General features: G+C 38.0%; 2 protein-coding genes across 14 annotated transcripts in view; one reads left to right on the top strand and one right to left on the bottom strand.

Annotated features, from left to right (window-relative positions):
* Positions 1-3,166: 3,166 nt before the first annotated feature.
* On the top strand, positions 3,167-5,233 carry LOC122821340. Its single transcript, XM_044099162.1, has 3 exons — positions 3,167-3,557; positions 3,875-4,125; positions 4,207-5,233. Exons 1-3 carry the CDS (start codon positions 3,218-3,220, stop codon positions 4,438-4,440), a joined length of 825 nt encoding a protein of 274 aa, XP_043955097.1. The 5' UTR covers positions 3,167-3,217; the 3' UTR covers positions 4,441-5,233.
* Positions 5,234-17,831: 12,598 nt separating this feature from the next.
* si:dkeyp-72e1.9 (syntaxin-binding protein 4) overlaps positions 17,832-23,578 on the bottom strand; it is a 64,458-nt gene continuing 58,711 nt past the window's right edge. For 7 of the 13 annotated variants that reach the window (XM_044099153.1, XM_044099147.1, XM_044099152.1 and 4 more), the window contains exons 16-21: positions 23,320-23,385; positions 22,889-23,179; positions 21,735-21,851; positions 19,373-19,422; positions 19,146-19,273; positions 17,833-18,812 (exon numbers count right to left, since the gene is read on the bottom strand). In XM_044099153.1, the coding sequence (XP_043955088.1) occupies positions 18,778-18,812; positions 19,146-19,273; positions 19,373-19,422; positions 21,735-21,851; positions 22,889-23,179; positions 23,320-23,385 (687 nt within the window). In that variant the 3' untranslated portion in view covers positions 17,833-18,777. Of the gene's footprint in view, positions 18,813-19,145; positions 19,274-19,372; positions 19,423-21,734; positions 21,852-22,888; positions 23,180-23,319; positions 23,386-23,578 lie in introns of all 13 variants that reach the window. The other 6 variants (XM_044099148.1, XM_044099150.1, XM_044099156.1 and 3 more) reach the window with 4 other exon arrangements.

Below are 23,578 nucleotides of genomic sequence, written 5' to 3'. Positions count from 1 at the left end.
ATTCTATTCTATTCTATTCTATTCTATTCTATTCTATTCTTACATAGTTTACTCAAGCTTTTTTTCTGGTTCTTTGTTAGCTTTAATTTGGTTTTGCTCTGTTGTTTGAACTGTAATTAAAATTTTCAGTTCAGTTCTACAGTAACTTTTTTTTTCATGGATCAAATTAAGTTACATTTTTATATACATTTAGCATAACTACTAATGTAGTGACACAGGATTTCCCTGGATGAGATTAAAGATTTAAGTCTCATTTCTCATGTAATTAGGAACAGCAGTAAATAGATGGAAGTCAGGCAGCAGTAAACACTTCTCTCAATTGAAAATCTCGATGTAAGCAGAGTTGAGTTGTAGCTACACATTACATTTACTGAGTGACATTAATTAGAATAAACGTTTGGGAAGAAATTGACTTCTAGGAGTATTTTTACTAGCCTGTACTTTTTACTTTTACTTGAGTGATTTTATTGCAAAGTAAAGTTCACTTACTTGAGTAAAACATTTGAATACTCGACCCACTGTGGGTAACTCCACTGAGTGAAGAACAAACATGTTTTAGCCAAAAATTCACCGGACACAGATCTGCAGTTTTTTCTTCAAGTTTCAGAAGTTTTATACTGAAATAAATTGATTTCAAAATGTTTTCCTTTTTCAGATTTCGTTATTTTGCAATTATGTTATTTATATGAACTAGTTTAAATTTGGTCCTTAAAATACCAACACAACTTTCCACATAACTTTATATTTTGGTCCATCTGATGTAATTTTTTTTTTTTTACATTTTATATGATGGTTTGATACTCAGTACTTCTGTATTTATTTATTTATTTATTTATTTATTTTTTTATTATTTTTTTTTTACCAAATACTGTTTTACTCTTAGTTGAATAATTTCTTGGATGGCTACTTTTTACTTTTACTTGAGTAAAAATATGTTGAAGCAGTGCTTCTCTTACTTGAGTACAATTTTCAATAACTCTACCCACCTAAGCAATCCTCACCCATTCTGTAGGATGTGAACCCAAGAGTGGTTCAAAAATAAAATGAACTAGGAGATTTCTTTGAGCAAAAGTTCATTAGCCAAATGCAAACCTCCTGTTTAATGTCTCCTTAGATCCCATTAAGCAAATGAGCAGGAAACTGGAAGCCAAATGATTATTATCACATATGCAAATACTGTAAATTTAGACTGTAGCCAATGTCAATCCATTACACAAGTCACCAAGGTCAGGGTAGTCCTCAAAAATGCAACTGGCCTTACTTTCCAAGTTCTAAAAGACGTTTCTAGCTGTCATTTGAAAACTTTCACCAGTTCTTCCATCAACTTGATCCTGTCAATAAGTTAGTCGTCTTTGGTTTGGTGTTGACCTGTGCAGAAGCTGAAATACCTTCTCAGTTTTGTTGGATACTTCTCAAAGTTGAGCTAAAGTTTAATTTAATCTTTTCTCTAGGAGTTACCAGAATTATCTGTTAGCTTATCTAAATTTAGGTTGGCTAACAAACAAACAAGCTAACAGCTTGTCTGTAGACAATTTGGTAGACATGCTAACATACAAGCTAAGTCTAAGCTTAGCTTGGTTGACAAACAGGCAAGCTGCTAGTTAGCTTGTCTGTGGACAAGTTTGTCTAATTATTCAGATGAATAAACATGGTTTTGCTGTGATGTTCTTGTCTCTACTTGGTGCCAGAAAAAAAAAAATGGTGATTTCTTCTCTGACTGAATGTAGATTAACTAACTTTCTTTTTCAGTAACACAGGCTGTAAAACAGAGGAACGTTCCCGTTTTTCACTGGATTCTGCTGTTACACTACCTGTTTCTCTTCCTTTGGTTCCTGGGCCTGTTCCCTTTGTGAAAGCTGTGTAAGTTTACTTTAATTATTATTAAAACTCGCCACCTTTTTGCCGCTGGGTGTGGCAGCATTTGGGCCTAACAAGAAACCAAATCATGACAACTTAGGGAGAGGGAAGAGACAGACATGAATTTGAATGTGTTCCATTCAAACTTAACTTCACAGGCAATTGAAAAGACATTTGTATAAAAACACAATAACACATAATGAGTTTAGTCAAAGAATTATTAGAGATAAAAAAATTATAATAGTAAGTAAAAAGTAAAACAAAAAGCAGCCGATTCATTAGTGTACAAACCCCACCAAATAAAAAGCACAAAAAGATGGCTAGAAAACAAGAAACCCAGCTCATTATCCAATGAGCTAACAGCTAATGCTGTAACACAGCATTAGCCACTAGCTAATGTGATGACAGAACAGTTTGTCTTGTATTGTTTTTCTACATCTGCCACTGTGAGGAGATTCAGGACAAGATGCAAAGCAGAATCATGAGGAGAAGGGAAGCAGGATGGTGACATCATCCTAATGACCGATGGGTTTAATGCTTTGATTTGATTGGCTGGTGGAGCTTCTTAACTGAGTCAACAGACTGAGAATCACCATTTCCTGAAGTTGAGATTCAAAGCTGCTTTTCTATTCACCTTGAGGTGAGTAAGGATGTTTTTAGATAAGAACTGTTCAAAGTTAAATCCTGTTTAAATTAGCCACAAATATGTTTGCATTTACTATTTTACCCCCCGTAATATCTTCTTTATTTGAACATTTCCATATATTGGGAACATATATTAATACTTACACTGGATAGAAATGTTTCCTCTTCATACTGTTACTGGGCGATGTTGTGGAATCAAAAAATCAAAAGACGACAGGAAGTGGCTGGAGAATAATGATGCAGCATGTTTTTTAATGGCTTATTGTTTTAACAAACTTATTCACGTGTGATTTTTTTAATTGCGTTTCTTATCTAGGAAACACCACAACTGTGAAAATTGTGTTTTTTTTAAATTGGCTGAATAGTTACAAAGCTTTGTGCAGATTTGTAATGGAAACGCAGCTGATTTAAACCACCCAGCTGGTAGTTGGGTGGTTTAAATTATAAGGTTTATTAGACCAATTTGCACAAATTGGTTTAAATTATACCCAAATAACATTAATCCAATTTGGTTGTATTTTTATACACTGTCCAATTCCACAAATTTTTAATTCATCATAGCAATTAAAAAAAGTCAGTTGACAGCAGATAAATGTTTTGTATGATAGGAAACCAGCTTCCTTTTTGAAATTCAGCTGCTTGCAGCAATTCAGTATTTCTCTCTTTCTGTGACAGATGCTGAATATTTCACTGAAATCATTTAATTGAACTGGTCATGTGGCTCCAGGTACTTGGAGATCAGCGCAGCAGATTCAAGATGAGGAACTCCTGCATCTTTTTCTTCCTGCTACTCGCCTCCCGCCTTGCCTGTGTGCAGCTGTCGGGCCTGAGACAGAGGACGTTTTCTTACTACTATAACATGAAGACATGGAGAGAAGCCCAGTCTTTCTGCAGGGAGAAACACGAAGATCTGCTCACAATCAGAAATGAAACGGAAATCTGGCCGTTCTACTGGTACCAAGGCTGGCTTGGACTGTACCAAGAGAATGACACCAGTCCATGGAAACGGTCCATGCAAGTCAAAATGACAACCTTCTTCAACTGGGACTTCAACGGTAAGGAAAACATCACAGTTCATGTAATGAGGGAGAATAGTTAGAAAACTTGAAAATCGTTTATTTTTAACAAAACACTTTTCTGCTTGTTTTTGTCCAATAAATCTTTTAAAATTAAAAATGCAAAAGTATGAGGGAAGGTTTAAATCTGAAATAAAATTGATCATTTCATTTTCTGATACTTTAACGGGTGACTGTCCTCTCTAGTGCCTTTGGAGCTTAACATGAAACTGAGCCGTCTTCATATCGGTGTTATAATTTGCCGAATGATCTCCAGGTTTCATGGGTAGAATATATTTCTCCACTGTTTCTTATAGACTCAGACCAACACTGCCTTTATAAGGAGTCGTTCACCAGAGAGTGGAGGAATGATGAGTGTGATCAGAGACATACGTTCATGTGCTATGACGAGTCACTGACTCTGGTGAAGGAGAATAAGACGTGGGACGAGGCGTTGGCGCACTGCAGGACCCTGAACAAAGTCAACAGCTACGACCTGGCAACCCTCATCACCCCCGACGACCACGACTTTGCACGAGAGAAAGCCCAGCTGGCAACCACTGAGGAGGTGGGTCACTGTTTACCCTCTGGTGTTCTTTACCAACTCACCTTCTGTTTTTATGTTGATCTCCCTGCTACATGTCGGTAGGTGTGGACGGGCCTGCGATACCTTGGCGATGAGTGGTTCTGGGTGGGTGGAGAACCGGTGCAGTACCAGGACATTCCAAGCTGTCCGGCTGAAAGATGTGGAGTCCTGGAGAAGAACAGCAACTCATCCTTTGGGATCAGAGACTGCAGTGAGAGGAGGAACTTCTTCTGTTACATAAAACCTAAAACATACAGTACAGACCAAACGTTTGGTCTATACTTTACATACAATTAATAAGGCTGAATTCTTCACCTCATTAATCCTGTTGTTAAATATAATCATGAGCTTTCACAAACTCTATAGGTTAAGTCTATTCAAACATAGCTGAAGATTAGCTTAAGCTATTCCGAATCATTTTTGACCCATTTGCTGATTTATTGTTTTCTTTTCTTTTGTCAAATCTGCAGCTGGATGTAAACAACACAATTCACTTAAATGACTTTAGAGCTGCAGTAAGTAACCTGTAGAAAATATTTGCTTTTTACATATTTGTTCAGTCACTTTGTCATGACAGTGCAATATGCAACAGATAATGTGTGAAAAAAAAATATGTGGAGCTCCTCTGCTTCCTTACTGCCATGTGCAGAAATACACAGTAACTTCCAGTCTGAGCTAGGAGGAGGGTTTTAGCGCTGTCAATCATGCTGGTGTTCGTGCTGCCAGTTTCTCACAAAGGAACCTGTCGAGAATGCTAAGGCTAGTTAGCATGTCCACCAATCAGCTTTCAAAACTTCTCCCTGGTTCTGATTGTGATTTATTTATGTTTCACATTTGCAGTACGTGAAACGGTTCTCTCTCAAAAATTTTAAATTTGCTCTTTCACATCTTTACATGAAGTGAATTTCAGAAACATTATATCCTCCGTATTCTTCTGATGCTGGCTATTCACTTTCTTGCATTGTACTTGGACATTTTTCCGATTACTTACAATTTACTTTACCCTCAGTTTGTTTATTGCAGTGGTTCCCAAAGTGTGGGGCGTGGCCCCCTGGGGGGGTGGAGCGATATGGATGAATGAAAAAAAAAACAGTTATACAAAAGTGTTTCACTGTAAAGTTGGTTTGTTGCAACCTGAAGTGTGAAATAAACTGGTGGAGTTTAAAAACAAAATGTGTGTATAGGTTTATCGATGTGTGTGCCCAGTTGATTTTTTTCTTTTTTGGGGGGGATTTTACTGTAATCCATAGAGGGGGCCCAGAAAATCTTTGGGAACCACTGGTCTATTCATTAACTATATTAGTTCATATTACTTAAGTGTACTTGTGCACTTTTAGTGGGCACCTTTGATAATTTATCTTTTTTTTCTGTGTTTCATAGCCTTATGAGTTCATGTAGGTTTGCTGTTGCTTTTATAAATAAAAATTATCTTTAACTAAATCTCCTTTCTCTCAATTCAACCGCAGCGTTCGAGGTTGGAGCTGCATGGACCACACACACACACACACACACGCACACACACCCACACACACACACACACACACGCAACCAGTCAGTCAAACACACTTACGGTGGGAGAAAATTACATAAAATTAAAACATTTAAATCCAGTTTGTCATTCACTTTGATGCAAGAATCAACTAAAAATAAAAAAAAACTCAGTGTGTTTTTTGATGATTAGGATCGTCTGTAAATCAGCTTCACAGTTCTTCTAAGTTTTATCTCTCAGTCAGCGGCGCCAGTGCAGAAATGTTGGACAGAAAAAGCTGAACGTTGGAAACGAGCTTCGATTGTCCACATCCTAGATGTCTTAAACGCACAAAGACATCGTGTGAGGTCTAGAAACCCCTAAGAACAAACCAGAAGTGTCCACAGCTTCAGCCGTCAAACCCAAACATTCATTCACGGCACAACATGGAGCCACGAATGGTTTAGACTAAAACCTGCTCTGGATGACCAGTCTAAACACGACAAGCCAGATTACAGAAATTATACAGCAACACTAATCCTACACTAAAAAAAATAAAAATTCAATGTCTGCCTCAGATCAGTTCTGAAACAGCAGCAGTTCCTCACCTGAAGTTTGTCCATGGTGAGGAGACTCTCTGAAAAGCACAAGTGGGAGTCGACTTTCTCACCTTATTTAAACACGTTGCAATGGGATCACATGCACAAGAACCCACCCTGCAGGTCCATGCTGTCTGAAACCATGACGACCGTTTGGCAACAGATGTGATGTGATATTACTTATAGAAAAAAAATTAAATCAAAAATCCAGCAAGACATGACAAAGTCCTCAAACAACAGAAAACGTTCATTGTTGTTTGATCAGAACAATAACAGGTGGATGATGAAACATTCAGGCCTTTTACAATGAGAGAGAATTGACCTTCAGGAGTGTTACATTATGTTATAATTACATTATGTTATAATTACATTATGTTATAATTACATAATTACATTAAGTTATAATTACATTATGTTATAATTACATTATGTTATAATTACATTATGTTATAATTACATAATTACATTATGTTATGATGTTATCCCTTCATCATAAATACATCTGGACTGCTGCCTTGATTATTATTATTATTAATGCATCTTTGATAAATCCTTGAATCTGTATCAACTGTATCTGTAGCAACTATTTCTCTTCATAAACCTTTACTATACATGTATACATGTATGTATACATGTATATATATATATATATATATATATATATATATATATATATATATATATATATATATCTTACATATATATCTATATATATATATATATATATATATATAAATTTATATATATATATATATATATATATATATATATATATATATATATATATATATATATATATATATGAAACATATATCTGTATATACATATATATATGTATATATATACATGTATATATATACATATATATACATGTATATACATGTATATATATATATATATATATATATATATATATATATATATATATATACATGTGTATACATGTATACAGGTATACATGTATATACATATACATATACATATACATGTATACATGTATATATATATATATGTATATACATATACATGTACATACATGTATACATGTATATACATGTATACATGTATATACATGTATATATACATATATATATATATATGTTTGTATAAAAAAAATATATATATATTTATTGTGTTTTATAATGTTTTTTGTTAAATTATTGTACAATAAATGTTTTGTTAAAAATCCAAAAAAATCTTCTTCTTTTTGTTTTATGGCGGTTGACAAACCACTTACAGGTGCATTAATACTGGAGTATGAACCAGATGTAAAACCACTGGAATCTTCCCATAATTCTCCTAAGAAAACTAAAAATGCTGCTGAACTCAACATCCTCAGACCATTTTTGCAGAAAATTTCTAATATCTAATTTATTTTTGTTTCTACTTAACTCTCTGATGATCACCTCTCTTTCCTGATTCTATTTATTACATTCTGGAAAAATATGCTGTATGCTGTTCTATGTTTGTTCATTATTTTCAAAGTACTATTTAACCCCGGATGTCCAAACCTTCACCTGGATTAAACGTCCTCTTCTCTTTTATTCCTTTTACCTTTTCCTTCATTCCCCAACTTTTTTTTTAATGCTACAATAAAATCTTGCATTGACTTCTCCATCCCATTGCTCCTGCCATTTCTTTTCAATATAAGTTTTACTTTTACTTTTGACCTCATTTTTGCTTATTTTGATATTAAGTTCAGAATTTTCCTTTTTTGCTGCATTTTTAGCAAATTTATCCACCAACTCATTTCCTACTCTTCCAATATGGGCAGGAATCCAAACTAATTTAACCCGGGATCCATAGTTTTTAATTCTAAAAATGGATTGATTAATATCCAATATGATATCTTGTCTTGTTTATGAATTTTGCTCTAAAATTCTTATTAATGCACTACTTGAATCTGAACAAATCAATATCTTCTTTTTTCTCATTTCTTCACTCCATTCTAGAGCCTCTAATACAGCCATTAATTCACCTGTGTATACTGTCAACCTGTCTGTTACTCTTTGATTTTTCAGAATATTTAAGTCCAGAATTATAAATGCTATTCCTATTTTATCATTTGACATTTTAGAAGCATCTGTATATACTTGTATATACTCTGCATATTATTTCCTTATATACCTTTCCACCTCTTTCTTTTCCAATAAACTTAAATCAACTTCAGATTTTCCACTTAACCAAGGTGGAGCATCAGAAATACTCACTACAGGACTGACTAAATAATTAGTTATTCCTACCTCATTTATTTCAGTGTTAATGATCCATCCAGAACTATTCATATGATTTTTTTGAACTTTTTCTTCACAAGGTTGTAACATGGCGTTTGGAGGGTAACTTTCCTTAAGTCCTTTAATATTTGCCCAATAATTTATGGCTGGTTGTTTTCTTCTGAGCTCCAGTGGTCGCCTGAGCTTTTTACAGTACGTGGTTCTGACGGGTCACTGCTGGCTGACACCAGCAGATGTCAAAGATTTCTCTCTCGCTCTGTCTATCTATCTATCTATCTATCTATCTATCTATCTATATCAACCCTCAGAAACTAAAAGATCCAGGGTGGCACCCAATATCGCAAGGTTCCCGACTTGTACATTTGCACAAACGTTCGGCCAACTCTTTGTAAAATAGATGGTGTTTGAGTCTCTCCTGCGTTTTTTTCTTCATTTTGTTTTGTTTCTGCTGTCTCTGTAGTTTTGGGAACCTCTTCAGGGTTTTGTGCCACCCTGGATTTCCATCGGTCAGCCTTCAACTTCAAAGCCACGATCTCTTGGTTTAAATCATCATTGGATGTTTGAATCCAGTTTAGCTGTTTGCATTTTTCTTTCAATGTGTTCTCAAATTTTTCTCTTGCTACACGTACTGATTCTTTCAATTGTAGATTTTTTCTCAAAATCGTGTGAAAGTCACATTTAAGGTCAGAAATCGTCAGTTTGGCATCATCCAGCTCTGAAGTCATCGTCTTTATTTGAGTTTTGTAAAACTCATTGGCGTTTCCAAGAAGCTCGTTCTGAGTTTGGAGGTTTCTGGCGTTGTTGTCGGTGGAACTATTCAGATGTTCAATTTTAGTCCTCAGTTCATCGACTGTTTTCTGCAGCTGCTCCTTCTCTTCTTCAAGTTTTACGCGGCTCTTTTTCAAAGTCTTCACTTTCGCCAACAATAAATTATGTTCTTCCATCTTTGCTCTCTGGTCAAAATCTGTAACTGCAAATGAATTTTTCTGTGGAATCTGAGAATATACAAAGACAGTCGCCTGTGATGTCACAGACAGGATGAGTGACATCACTGTGTGACATCAAAGCCACAAGAAGTCTGTTGGGTGTGGAGGGAAGGGGGGGATGTTTTTTTTAAAACTTTATTCACAGACACACTATGTAACGACAGAGTTATACCTCATTTGTTCTGCCTGAAGAAAAAGCAAATACTGATAAATATATTCAAGATGAAGAAAAGCTTTGGTTCCCAACTGTACATTCAAAGCAACTCAGATTTCAATTGTTTTAAAAACTATTTTTTGTCTTTGATAGTTGGGATATAAAACTTAACTTCATTGTAAAATGCAGCAAGGCCTGGCTTTGTTAGGAATAATTCAAATGAATTTTAATTTAAAGATCACATTAATGTTACAGATCCAAGTTAAATGCACTTTCAAGTTCTATCTAAGTTTAATTAACATTGAAATCAATTATACTTAATTGACTCAAGTACTGTTTCAATAAACAATGAATTGTTTATTTTATTTTATTGCTTTCCAAAGAAATGAACTAATTCCAGAACCGACACGGTAAACAGCTCCAAACCATAACTTTCCTTAAATCCTTTAATAAACAAAAGTAAACTGACCAATAAGATTTAGGTAGAGACTCACACAGATGTGCGCTACGTACAAGATGTTCTGGCACAAAAGATCTTTTTCTTCTCCACAATGTTGTTAATAGTAAAAAGAGTTAAATGCAAAAATTCCAGAAATGATTCTTTTCTTTTTTTACTAAGACATCTCAAGGTTCACAGAGTCTGTACAGCTGCAGGATTCTGAGCAGTTCTGAACTTTAACTGTAGGAAAGAGTTTTATATATAAAGCCAGAACCAAAACAATCAGAGAAACTTGTTTATCCTCCTGTACAAACCTAAAAGTTGAGCAAATAGCCTTCAACTTAAAAAGCAGATGGCCTCTCTTTAAAAACACACAAATGTTGGAGCAGCTTCAGGCTTTTGATGATGCATTTCAGCTGGGGCTTTTTCCAGGTTGGCGAGACAAAGGTTGTTCAAAGTCTGATGTATTCTTGACATAAAAGTAGCAACAGAGAATTGAACGGTTTTAATACTGTATTTTTTCTGCTCTGCAGAATTCAAAGGAGGTAAAACAACAACAACAACAAAAAAAAAACACCTAAGAGGTAAACTAAATGTTACATCTCTTCATGCCAAGGTAAAAGTGGTAGTGGCTGAAAAGGACAGTGTAACTCCTTGGTCAGCAATAATGACTCTCCTCCAGTCTGCATTCAGTCTCATTGGCTACCGAGTGGCAGTTTCCCTACTTTCATAACTCATTTTGCCTCAAACTGCTTCTGTTCTTAATGTCGCTATAATAATGTATGTGTTCCATCAGTGCTGGTTGATCATTTTTATACACACAGAAATCATCTGACACTGACATAATACAGGTTACAGCTGATTGCTGCTCTGCAGTTTTTTGAATAAAATATTATGCAAAAAAATATTTTCAATAATCTCAATTATGTGTGATTTAGAAAACGCACATTTAAACCAAAATGTAATCAACTGTTTATTGTTAATTTTGAAACAATGATCTTTGATACAGATCTGTGCCGCCTGGTTTCTACCACAGACTTTAATTTCAAAGTAAAACCTGTTCCATTCCTACATGGTGAACAGCAGATGGCCACTGAAGGTAGTGTGATGATCTTGATTGTCATGAACCCATGAGTTAGCCGGCAAGCGCACAAATACAACGTCTCCGATGTTTAACAGCAGTGTAACACCATTAGAAGCCTTCTGACCACCAGAAGGCTGTTCAACATACGTTGCAGAGATTTGCTCTCCATTCTGAACCAAAATTGCAAATGTGGGACCTGTAGAATGTCCATGTCCGTAAATGTGGAACTCAAAGTGGTAGACTCCTCTTACTGGTGCAGTAAACAGCCCTGTATTATCAAGAATTGCAATTAACTCCCATTTCTTTAGAAATGTGCTGCATTTTGTTCATATTGTAAATATAAATGCAAAAACATAGAGTGTAAATTTAATCACCTGTGCTTGGACTTCAAACTCCTACCATTAGTGGTAACATGTCAGAAGCGTTTGTGTGTTGAAATAAACATAGGTTCCTGAACTGACTCCAACAGAGAGAAAGTGGGTGCCTTGGCTGAGAGACACAAACAGGACATCAGTGAAATTCAGTCACTCAGAAAGAAACATCTCAATGTTTGTGAATTTGTTGTTTCTTATGAATGCAACAAATTCACACAGAGTTACACGTTTTTACATTCATTTATTTCCTTAAGCATGTTGATGTCTTCATATACTTAACAAAAATAATTACAGCAGTGCTGGAGCTCATGTACTGTAGATGGGAGACAGGAAAATGTCCCATGCAGTTTGGACATGTGATGGTGAGAAGCCCATTTGAAAAATTCTCTCATAGAGAGCATTTCATATTCCATAAATCGAAGGTTTGATTTTTAGATCAATTTTAATGTGTTTGTGCAAATTTTACTCCACAAGTAAAGATCTGTGCCAGTAGATAGATTAATGTCCCCTTTACTGACAAAACACACAAATGTAAACAGCTGCAGCTGATGATGCATTTCAGCTCGTTCTCACTAAAACCAGGAAGATAGAACACATAACACCAGGTTGTTAAAGTCTGATTGGCTATTCTGTAGCTCAAAGAATAGACAAAATAGAATTGATAGTTTATAAATCACTGAATGGTTTAGCACTGCAGAATTAAAGATCTGCTGCTGTTGTATCAACCTTCCAGAACTCTAAGAGGTCTAAATGGTTACATCTCTTCATGCCAAGGTAAAAGTGGTAGTGGCTGAACCAAGAGTGTAACTCCAGAGCAGCATTTAGTCTGCATCTCTCATGCTACCGACTGTTGCTCAAATCTGGAACAAACTTTCAGAAAACTGTAAAACAGCTGAAACACTGATTTCCTTTAAATCTCAACTAAGAACCCACTTGTTTAGAGTTGTATTTGAAACGTAATCAATTGCAAATTTATTGACGGAATCTGACTTGATATTGTTTTGATTGTTGATTCTATGTTGCATTGTGTTTTTGTGTTTGATTTGATGTAAAGCACTTTGAAATGCCTTGCTGCTGAAATGTGCTATACAAATAAAGTTTGATTGATTGATTGAAATCTATGAAATCTATTTCTGAACTCTTAAGTTTTTGAGAACAACAATGAGGGGTTGAGGTTTAAGGAAACTTGCTATCTCTACAGGACGTTCTATTTTTATTTTCTTGATCTTATATTTGGACGACTAGACAATAGATTTTACTTGGTAATAATCAAATAATCTACTTTACTTAAATCTTATGGCCTGTATACCATTCAATGTTGAAAGGTTAAGGCCTGCAAATATTACAGGATGTCATCTTTGTTCTAAATGCTCATTCAGACCTGTTCATTTCCAGATCAGATTTCACAACTTCCTGATCCACTCTTAGGATCAGGAAGATCCTAATTATATAATTATATATTGCATAATTATTTTCATTGAACTTGGACATTGAAGTCATTGATAGTGACCTGCTGATACGAGTGTTTCCTTCAGAGTTCACAAACCTTCTCCTTCTCTCCTCAGAGCCTCCACTCGGTTCTCAGTGACGTTAGCCTTGGCTTTAACAGCAGCCAGTTCTGATGCCTGAGCTGCAGTCAAAGGATAAACAAACAGCTGTAAAAACTTTGCATTTCAAAGAGAGATATTAAAGTCACTGATATGGATATGGACATTCAAACAGGCTGAGTGTTTCCTTCAGAGTTCACAAACCTTCTACTTGGTTTTTGGTGCCCTCTGCTTTGGCTTTAACAGCAGCAAGCTCTGCTGCCTGAGCTGAAAAAGAAGGAACACCAAAAATATATGTAAAATAAGATCTTCTGTTATTTTAGGTATTTCTCACCAGTCGACTCCAGATTGACAGAATCAAGAGAAAGATTTGCTTATACTGTCCATACAGTCATGTGTGTAGCTTACTGTTCCCAGTTATTCCATTAGTATTTTTTAGTTAATACTTGTGATATATCCAAAGCAGGGCTCTCAAACTCCAGTCCTCAAGGGCCACAGGTACAAAACACAGGAATGAAATGGTTTAATGACCTCCTCCTTGTGTAGATCAGTTCTCCAGAGCCTTAATGAAAAGTTGCAGGCCAGCGGCTCTTGAGGCCTGGAGTTTGACACCCCTGTGATCCAAAGTAAGTTAAATACCAAACCTTTGTACATTGTCTTATTTCAGACAGTACCTTGGTACCGTTGGTTCAGTGATTCCAGCTCTTTCGTCTTCACTGTGGACAGAAAAAACCCATAAGACAGAATTGAAATGGTTGTGCAATATGAGCATTTAGTTAATCAGAAGTAGTGCTTCCAATGCTTTAACTCTCTTTGTTAACAAACCTTCATTGTCTCTCTGCAGGTGCTGCACCTCCACCTTCAGTCCGGCCAACCAGGCACTCATCTCCCTCAGGACGGTGTTGATGTCCTGTGTGCAGGTCTGCTGCTCCGGTTCCACCTGTCCCCCAGTCTGCCTTAGATGTGAAAGAATGTCATTTTCAGACTCCACTTGAGGTTGAGCTGCAGAGACGGAGCAGACCAGCAGCAGGAGCAATGGAAGCAACATTCTTATTTCCATCCTCAGTGTTGGTCAACTCTTAATGATTGTGACTTGAACTTCCTCAAGCCTTAAATATTGAATTTTATTGTTTTGTGACAAATTATTACCAGAGTATCTTAAAAGGTGATAAGACCTGTTACGTTAGCCTTGTCCAATAAAAAGGAAAATATTGGATCATATAAACATAAAATTATTTTGAAACTGTCCACCGACAGGATCTGGAGGGTGAAGAGGAAGTTAGAGGGAAAACAGCTGTGAGATATTAGGTCAGATCTGTATCGAAGTCCGTGGGCCCAAAATATCAGTAAAAGATTTAAAAGATACTGTACAGAACTGGTTGTGCATGAAGCCCACCTGCACACAGAGGGAGATTCTGCCATCTCATGTCTTCTGGTTCTGGGAATGAAGAGCAGATCAGAACCAGAACCAGAACCAAACATGGAGAAGCAGCATTCAGCTTCTATGCACCGCAACTCTGGAACAAACTTTCAGGAAACTGTAAAACAGTTGAAATAATGAGTTTGTTTACATCAAGACTAAAAATCCAGAGTTGCCTCTGACTAGTAGCAAACAGAAGATTGATCAAATGTAATGTGAAGGTGACTGTATGAGGATTTTATAATGTAAGGCCCTTTGAACTGCCTCGTTGCTGAACATGTGCTATACTAATAAACCTGACCTGACAATAAAGAAGGGTGTTGGATTGCTCTTAAAACCGGAACAATATGTTTTTACAACATTACAGTAATAATTACAGTGATAATCTGGCATCATAGAAGTAACTCAATAACTCAATCAAGCTCTACACACAACATAACCTTTGTGGTGGGTGGAGAACCGGTGCAGTACCAGGAGGTGTGGAGTCCTGGAGAAGAACAGCAACTCATCCTTTGGGATCAGATCAGACGAGGAACTTCTTCTGTTACATAAAACCTAAAATCCCGTAGAAAAACTGATGAAAAGAGGCTCTTAATTCATAGGTGATAACTTAAACTAGCTGGATGGATGGATGGATGGCAAGAATGAACCATGTTAGAAGCTTTCTATTCAAATAGTTGCTGTATTAATGTATACAGCAAAATTCACAGAGAATCCATAATATCACATTAAGGGTTCTGGGTAGTTGAGGTCAAACTACAGGGTGTCAACTGTGAACCTCCAGGACAGGGTGGCTAGCTGTAGCATTTTTTTAACAAACTAATTCTGTTACACATTCTGTAAAAACCTTAATTCTACTAAAAGTTCATCTTCACTTGACTAACTGTGCTGTTGGCAAAACACGTGATCTCTTAGAAACACTAGAATCTTTGCAGCTGTTTGATGGTTAAAATCTATATTTTCATAGGAGCTTCCTGTTACAAAAATCATAAAAACCTCTGAAAGCCTGATGACATAATTTCCTCTTACTATTTTTATGAAAAATATTCACCTATTAGGAATGAAACTTTGACCTCTTAGGGTCTTTATTTAAAGAGCACTTTGAGTTGCAGATGAACAAAAAATCCAAATGAATGAAAAAAGATCTGTACTTTTTTAAATTTCCTATTATGAAGAGTATTCATTGTGTGACAGTTTAAGGATTATTGGATAACACCAGTAAACTTTTAAGCTTTTTTTCAATATGAGGAACTCCTGAGTCATAATAAAGTCTTCAGTCATTCATGAAAACATCAAGTTTGAAGAAATTATCTTTTGCATTATGTAGAAATACTTAATCGACTTATGTATTACAGATTTCTGTGTTTATGTCTGATGTATTCATATGCTAATGCTGTTGTGCATTTTGAGTTGTAGAATCAGAACTTTTTTTAAATTACAGGATTAATGATTTAGTTTAACTGACTTCAGACTTTAAGCCTTTTTCTCCGTGAAGTTCCTGTTGACGCAGTCGGGCGGCTTCTCACCTGCCTTGTCTCTGCCCTCTCTGCTTTTGAAAGACAAATGATCTCATTCTCCATTTTGAATGTGATGCTCTAAAGTGAGGGAACATTCAGATAGATCTATGACTCACTAACATCCAAACGATTTGATTTGATAGAGAGATGTGTCGTCCATCGCGCCCGTCGTCTTTTTCCTCATGATGTTTGTGTCTCTGCTTTTTGAGAGAAAAAGCAAAATGGGGACAAAGCTGACGTACCTAAAAGATGCACCGAGGGAACAAAGAGAAAAACTCTACAGAGACTTTGAAATGTAAAATGAATGAACTCTACTTATGAAAAAGCATAACCAGTAGCCTGAACCAAGAGGAACCAGAAAGAGTCACGTTTCTTGATAAGAATCAATCAAGGAATCAATACAGTCTCATAGAGGAATTTGCTGTTTATTGGACCAAACCCCTTATGGACCTCTGCAACAGAAACTTGTGTGTAGGATAATCATTTCCCAAAGCGTCTTATTTTAGACAGTCCTATTTTCCACTTTTCCACCACATGCACAATAAATAAACTCATAGTCCGAGTTTAACATTTATAATTCAATTTATTCATTAATTTCATACTGTCTAAAGTGGAAAACTTTACAAATTTAAGCACAGGCATTTTCCTACATTACATATAATTTAAAGCTGGCAACCTTTCCTGAATGCCTGGATATAAAGTATCTGTAGATCCTTCCTGTTCTGTTCGGCAGCAGGAGAAGATGGTGACTGTTGAAGTCATTGAAGTCAGGCCCAATACACCAAACTGGTTTGGACATTATGGAGGACAGAAACCCAGACGGTCACATAGACACAAAATGTTAAAAGTGTCTGGAGGAGAGGAGATATGGTCTGGGGAGAAAGTAATGAAAGCCAGAATAGTGTCAAACAAAATGACCAACCTGCATGCTCACAGCTGTTGATCAAATGGGAGTAACTACAGGCTTTTCATGACCGTCTGGTCATTAGGAGAGAAGGTGGCACAGCGCCACCTGCTGCCATATTTTCATAAGTGTGATGCGGTTCTGTTTGAAGATTTGAGCAGTGACTGTTGTCAAAGATGATGCTTTGTTGAGAAAGGTACAGTTTTTAAAATTCAATTATTACATTACACACTAGTTATAGTGTAGTCTGTTAAGCTTTGCAATGTTTTGTAGAAATAGTTCAGTTTCACAAGTTTTATAGAAATGAATATATCTAATGTGAACATTGTGTTCTGTTGTTGACAAGGACCTTACAGAGCAGGCTTGTGGATCATTTAATGTTCATGTCCTTGGCTGTAGAAAATGCGACACTGTCAATCCCCACATATTGATGAGGGAATTTTGATCAAGTGTTGCCTTGATTCATGAATGGATGTTTAGGAAATCCTAAACCACTGAGCTGTGCAAAACACCAGGGTGGGCCTAGACCCGCCTTCAGATGCAACTCCACCTCAGAGCTGCATTTTCCAAGTTTCCGAGCTTCGGCCTCACAGAGCAGCCTTCCTCCACTCTGCTCCTTCAGACTAGCCAGCCGCAATTAGCAAACACCTGGTGGAACTGCACATCTGCTGAGCTCATTGTAGGAGCTACTTCTCAGTACATCGCTGGTTAAAAAGTTGTTAAAGGGTTAATAGAGGAGCCGTGTTGTGATGACTTCCTGAAGGTGGAGTTTCAGAAAGAGCAGGAGATTTTTAAACAGACAGAAGCCCAATTTCAGGTAAAATTTCTTAAGTCATATGTGATGAACACAGCATTTTTAGAACAACAGAAGGAAACAGTGCTATAAAATGACACTATGTGGTTAATAAAGAACTTATTTAATATTTTTCCATGCCTGTAACAGGTCCCCACCAGCAACAACAACAACAACAAAAAACAAAACACAAGTTAGATCAACAAAAAAATAAAGAATCTGTGGGAAAAGACAGAAGCCTGTTGTTGTTGTTGTGGAAACAGACAACACACACAAAGCCCGTGATTCAGTTATCCCTTTAATATAAAACATAATAAAGAGAATGAGGCCACACTGAAGATGCAGTTCAGTTCAAAAACACACTCCATGTATGGGCTTGCAGCTGTTGGCAGAAATAAAACGCAAGTTTGACATGTAGCCTATGACTGGTTTCTGTTCACGCTGTAAAACAAGATTACACAGCTGGAGCCAACATGACCCACTGCAGGGAAACCAAGCTGGACACGACACTCTGCCCTCAGGTCCAGAATCTCTGAAGCCTTCACCTTCTAGCTTTTTTAACAAGAAAGAGCACAAGGACCGGTGACATGTTTCTACACTTTTTCTCGACAGTACCTATGTTGATGTTTGTGGCAGAGCAAGCAGCCCAGGGAAACAGGATGGAGCGGATGATGGACAGAGGACTGCTCAGCTCCGGATTGTCCCACCTAGGCAGGAAGTAGCTCTCCTTCACATGCAGTATGGGGGGAGGAGGGCTCAATCTGCCTGTGAGTGGATAACTTTACAAAATACATCAGAGGAGTATTAACAAGGTTTACAGTGTTGTGCACTTGGTCATGCAGTGCCTTCAACATCGTCCGCCACAACAGGACATACAGCAACGTTTGCTGCTGAGACGCCGGGCAGTTCTTCGGCTGCAGTCTCCAACTGGTGCAAGCGGGGGTCTCATGAGAGATGCCATCTGTCCCTTTGCTGTACTGGTGGGGCGGGGGGGAGGACAGGGAGCCTGTGTCCTGTCGGTTGGTGAAGAACGTCGTCATCGTCGTCGGTTTGGGCTCGGTGGGCTCCTTTGGTGACGGGGCGGGACCTCCTTCAGTCCTCCACTCCTCTGTCGCTCACACCTGATGGGAGTTGACATCCGATATGGAATCTTCAGGCCAAACAGATCAGAACATTGTTTACTGAATGGGGTCTTACTGTGCTTCCCTGAACAAGCTAGGATAGTTCTATAGGCTACAACGGGGGGGTTTCAAAACGCCTGAGGGTTCAGAAAGTTGGAGGGAACACGAGAAAGAAAATGGAAAAATAAAAATAAAAAGTAGTGCCAAGTACCATGCCAAGCAGAAGCACTCACACCGTTCTCTCTTCTGTACGTCACCTAGTTCTCATAGTTTCGGACCTTACATGCATAAATGAACAAAGAGATCTACAATATTTGGACTGTAATAATAAGATGCACAGAGTTGTGTTTCATTTCATGTACCTTTATTAGCAGAAACACAACACACTCCCTCCACCAGCTCTTTGGCCTCCACAGCCAGCTGGATGGCCGGGTCAGGAAGGGGTGACAGGGTGTCCGGACTGTCTGTGGCTGGAGACGACCTGTTGCTCCTGAAAACACACACAACAACAGAGACGGAGGGCTGGTTACGATGGGACATTTACATGAGACTGTAGGGTGACCTGAACGTAGCATTCGGGGTCTCTTACCCATCATCCCCTCCGAACAGGCTGGGCTTAGTCAGCACCTTGTGCACGTTCTGTTGAGAGAGATAATGGAGCTCAGAACAGAACCAGGACCAGAACAGACAGAACTAGAAAATTCCTGAAGAAATTTAACTGGGGCCTGCCAAAGTGTGCCCGTCGGTTTGGACCCACCGTTCTGATGCTAAGAATTAGCATCAATGCTAAAGAAAGCTGCAATGTAATCAATAGCATGTGGAGAATCACAAGAATGTTAAGTAAGCTGGACATGCAACATTCAGTATGATAAAGTAAGTGTATTAGCTAAAATGAGCAAATATGCTAATGTAAGCATAAATACTTTCAGTAGCATGTGGGGTATCATTAGAATGTTTACTGTCATTTACTTACTCCATTAAGTATACTAAACATGGCTAATAAGTCTGAAAAATAGAAAATAGCTTATTTAAGCTAAAATGCTAATGCTAATGAACTGCCTTGCTGCGCAAGGCAGTTCCCTAACCTCGGATAAACAGATAATGCACTGTCCAGAGGGGCATTTTGAGGCTTTTATTTTGAAATTTGCAGTAAGCTTCATATTAAATGCCCACACTAATCCAATGTGTAAGAGTGCTTTGGATAAACCAGTCACATAAAGCCAAAAAGAGCAATTACATGATGTAAAAATTCCCAAGGCTTTTATTTTGAAATTTTTGTTAAGCTTCATTTGAAAGGGTCAAAGTCATCCCATGTGTAACAGTCATTGGATTAAATCAGTCATATAACACTCAAAAAAGCAATGACCTGATGTAAAAATTTTCAAGGGCTTTTATTTTGAAATTTTCAGTAAGCTTCATTTCAAAGGGCTAGACTCATCAGTGACAGGGTTAAATGAGTTATATACAGCCCATAGCAGCAAGTTGTTCTAAAGGCCAGCTCAGTCCTCCTCTGTTTTAACTGAACTACTAGTTAGAACTACAGTGATGCGTATTTGTAGTCCTAAGCAGCTCTCCCTGCTCTGGGTTCCACATGGTAAATAATCCTCTGCCAGCTGTGAGTGAGACATCCAGGGGAGACAATTCTCTGTTTGAGCCAGCCAGTTTGACTAAAAAGCATTTAAACAACTGTTTCCGTTCGGGAACCGTAATACATATTCAAAAACCGTTTGAAGCATATGAGAGGGCTATTTGTCGCCTCTCACATAGTCCCGCCATTATTCATATCTCTACCTCACTCACAGTATTAACAGCGATGAGATAAAAAAAAGTGTGTGCCAAGGTCTGAAATTTTTCAGAAATACATGGAAGTGAATCAGTGAGATCTGTCTGCTACCCTGGCGCATGACTTTGCTCTGAAGCACCTGGAGAGAAAACTGTAAGCGCTAGATAATTTTTGAAAACATTTGACCGGAGCAGGCACTATCAATGTCATGACCAAGTTTGATACCAATCATGCAATATTTGTGAGCGTGAGGGCGAGTTAAAAATGATTTGGGGTCAAAATGTCGCTCTGACTCTCACTCTAGCGGAGCGGCCTTCACACTCTGATTTTTCAAAAAATCAAAAACTTTGGGTCGCTTAGAAAGAAGTTGTGGACAAACCATAATACATATTGACGATCTGTCTTCACTTTAAAAGAGATCACGGACGATCTACAAAATGAAGTTTGAATGGCGCTTTCTACATAAAGTTAAGAACACAGAAAATCCTCAAAAATAGGGTATTTTCAGGATTTAGAGACTTGCACCTGGTGAGCTCGTTAGTGATTTTGGGGTCGTTTTTTGCTTTTTACGTCGCCATGGAAACTCCAAATCCCACCATAAGTAATAGCTCCAATGCCGGGTTCGAGCCGCACGTTTTGATACCACTTTTGTGGGTGGGCTCGCAGCGGTACGAGCCGCATTAACGGAGACGGAAGAAAAATAAATAATAAAGAGGCATTCTATTGGGTGTAGAACAATAGGTGCCTGCCATGCAATGCATGGAGGCAGTGACTGACTTGCTTCGCAAGTCAGTCACTGCTCTCCTTATGCATTGCTATAAGCAGGCCCCAATTATAACTTGCTTTGTTAAACAAACTGGATCTTTAACACTGGATCCTCTGGGAATCATGAACAGTAAGTGAAGCCGTCTCACTACAGACACATTCTCTATAAGACTTTCTTCAGTTTTCACGCCGCAGCAGCTTCCAATACCACTGGTGTCCACTTGGGGGCAGGTTGACTCCATTACTATTTGAGGAGGAGGCATGACAGTAAAAATGGCTAAGACTCTGTTCTGTCTGCTGGTCGTCTCTTTACTGTACTACCTGGCAGTGACAGCAGCAGTCATGTGATCAGTTTATACTCGATGGTTGCCATGTTGGCGATCAGGCCTGACAGCAGCTCTACCTGAGCGAAGCCCAGCAGCTTCTTGTTGGAGATCTCCAGGTGTTTTCTGCTCAACTCCGACTTCCTCAGCTGGGAGTCGATGGAGGTCAGCTTCCTGTTGAGCTCCACCACTTCCTCCTGACAAACGCAACACACACTCTGTCAACTCGGGGCAATTTAGAAGCGGTTAACGAGACTGAAACTCGGAAAACGTTGGGAAGTTAGTCCAAAATCGTGCGCGTTTTTCACATTTGTTGATGTCATGTTGAAATGCCACCTGGCTGATTTTGTTGCACCAGTTGTTAACATGCTGAATAAAAACACCAGCTCTCCTCCCACACAGTTCACTGTTAATGCTTTGGCACCGCTGCAAACATATTTCGCGCATTTTTTTTTTTGGACAAATCTGTATCGTTTTAACACTCTTGAACATCAGGGTAATCATTTCTACGGAAAAAGAAAATATAAGCACAACCCTACCATAGGTATGAGCCTTCTATTGGATAATTAGAGGAACAATTTCTCCTTTCTCAAACAACTGTGAGGAAATACATCCTGTGGAAGTGGAAGAAATGTCAGTATGTTTAATTAAAGTGCATCAATCACAGAGAACATCTGAGGAGATTGCAGAAGCTACTAAAACTGGGTTGAGAACTTTCCAACCTGTTCTTAAAAAACTGAAAGGATTGTGGAATAATAACTACTAATGGAATAAAACCTCCGAATGACCGTTGCCAGTGATCGCTGAACTATTTGGCGACATCAAATAGAAGACAAAACAACAGCAGAACTCAGAGCTCTGGTGAATGGTGAAAGTAAAAGCATTTCCACATTACAACATGGAGAGAACTCAACTGACTGGGACTGAACAGCTGAAGACACTGAATGACCAGATTAGTGGACAGTTTGTTCCCTGGTTCCCATCATCAGAAAGAGATCTTGGTGGAAAATGAATGCAACACTGGATGTAAATAAACCTCGTCATATCCCACATGCCGATCAAAACAATGTGTGCTATAATCAAAGTTAAAGGCGGTCCAACAAAATATTCGACTTTGACCTTTATCTATTTGGTGGCACAGTGTATATGTACACATAAGAATAAAATGTATATGTGCTTATTTTTGATTTTGTCATAAGGTGTTATTTTTTTCTATTCTATATTTTTGGTTCACCTTTTCTCCTTTATTAATCAGACACTTCAGAGAATCGGCTGGTTTTTCTCTCTCCTCCCGACAGTAAGGGACTGTACATCCAGTGTTTGGTCTCACTTTAGTGCCGGCTCCACAGGCTTGCCTCTTGGCGGCCAGCTGGTTCTTCAGGTCTCTGATCTCGGCCTCCAGCAGCTGGATGACCTCCTCGTAGTCCTGCTCAGCGCTGGTGGCCTGCCGCTGCTCCGCCTCGGCCTCGGCAGCCTGCAGGCGACTCTTGAGGCGGGTGTTCTCCTCCACAGTCAGGCAGGCTTTCTGCACACATTAGCACAATGTGTTGCAGTTACAGTTTTCATGTTCTGATGCATCAGCGGCAAATAGTCAGAAATTATACTCATGTAACATGTTTAATACATAACTGCTCGAGCATGCTACCAGCTTCAGTGTCTTCTTACCTCAGATGTCTTCTGCAGCTCCTCCTCCAGGCTTTTTTTGCTCTGTTCTGTGTCTTTCAGAATCACCTGAGAAGAGAAACAGCAAATCAGTCCAATCATGTTCTTCTTTCCTCCATGAAGCAGGAGTTTATAAAAAAAAAAAGTTTGGCTTCCTTTGCTGAACAGAAACAAAACTGAAGTTATTATCTTTGGACCTAAAAAGCAGCGATCCAGAGTCAACACACAGCTTCAGTTATGACGGCTGGAAACTAGCAAAACT

The sequence above is a fragment of the Gambusia affinis genome, linkage group LG19 (assembly GCF_019740435.1).
Source record: "Gambusia affinis linkage group LG19, SWU_Gaff_1.0, whole genome shotgun sequence".
Lineage (NCBI taxonomy): Eukaryota > Metazoa > Chordata > Actinopteri > Cyprinodontiformes > Poeciliidae > Gambusia > Gambusia affinis.
Note: the sequence above shows the minus strand (reverse complement) of the source record. Positions and strands in the feature narration are given on the sequence as shown.

What these genes read in the sequence shown, in the direction of transcription:
- LOC122821340 (XM_044099162.1), top strand. Translation starts at nt 3,218, where the DNA reads ATGTGGCTCCAGGTACTTGGAGATCAGCGCAGCAGATTCAAGATGAGG. An exon ending in CTTCAACTGGGACTTCAACG is followed by an intron (nt 3,558 to 3,874) that starts GTAAGGAAAACA and finishes TGTTTCTTATAG; the next exon opens with ACTCAGACCAACACTGCCTT. An exon ending in AGCTGGCAACCACTGAGGAG is followed by an intron (nt 4,126 to 4,206) that starts GTGGGTCACTGT and finishes ACATGTCGGTAG; the next exon opens with GTGTGGACGGGCCTGCGATA.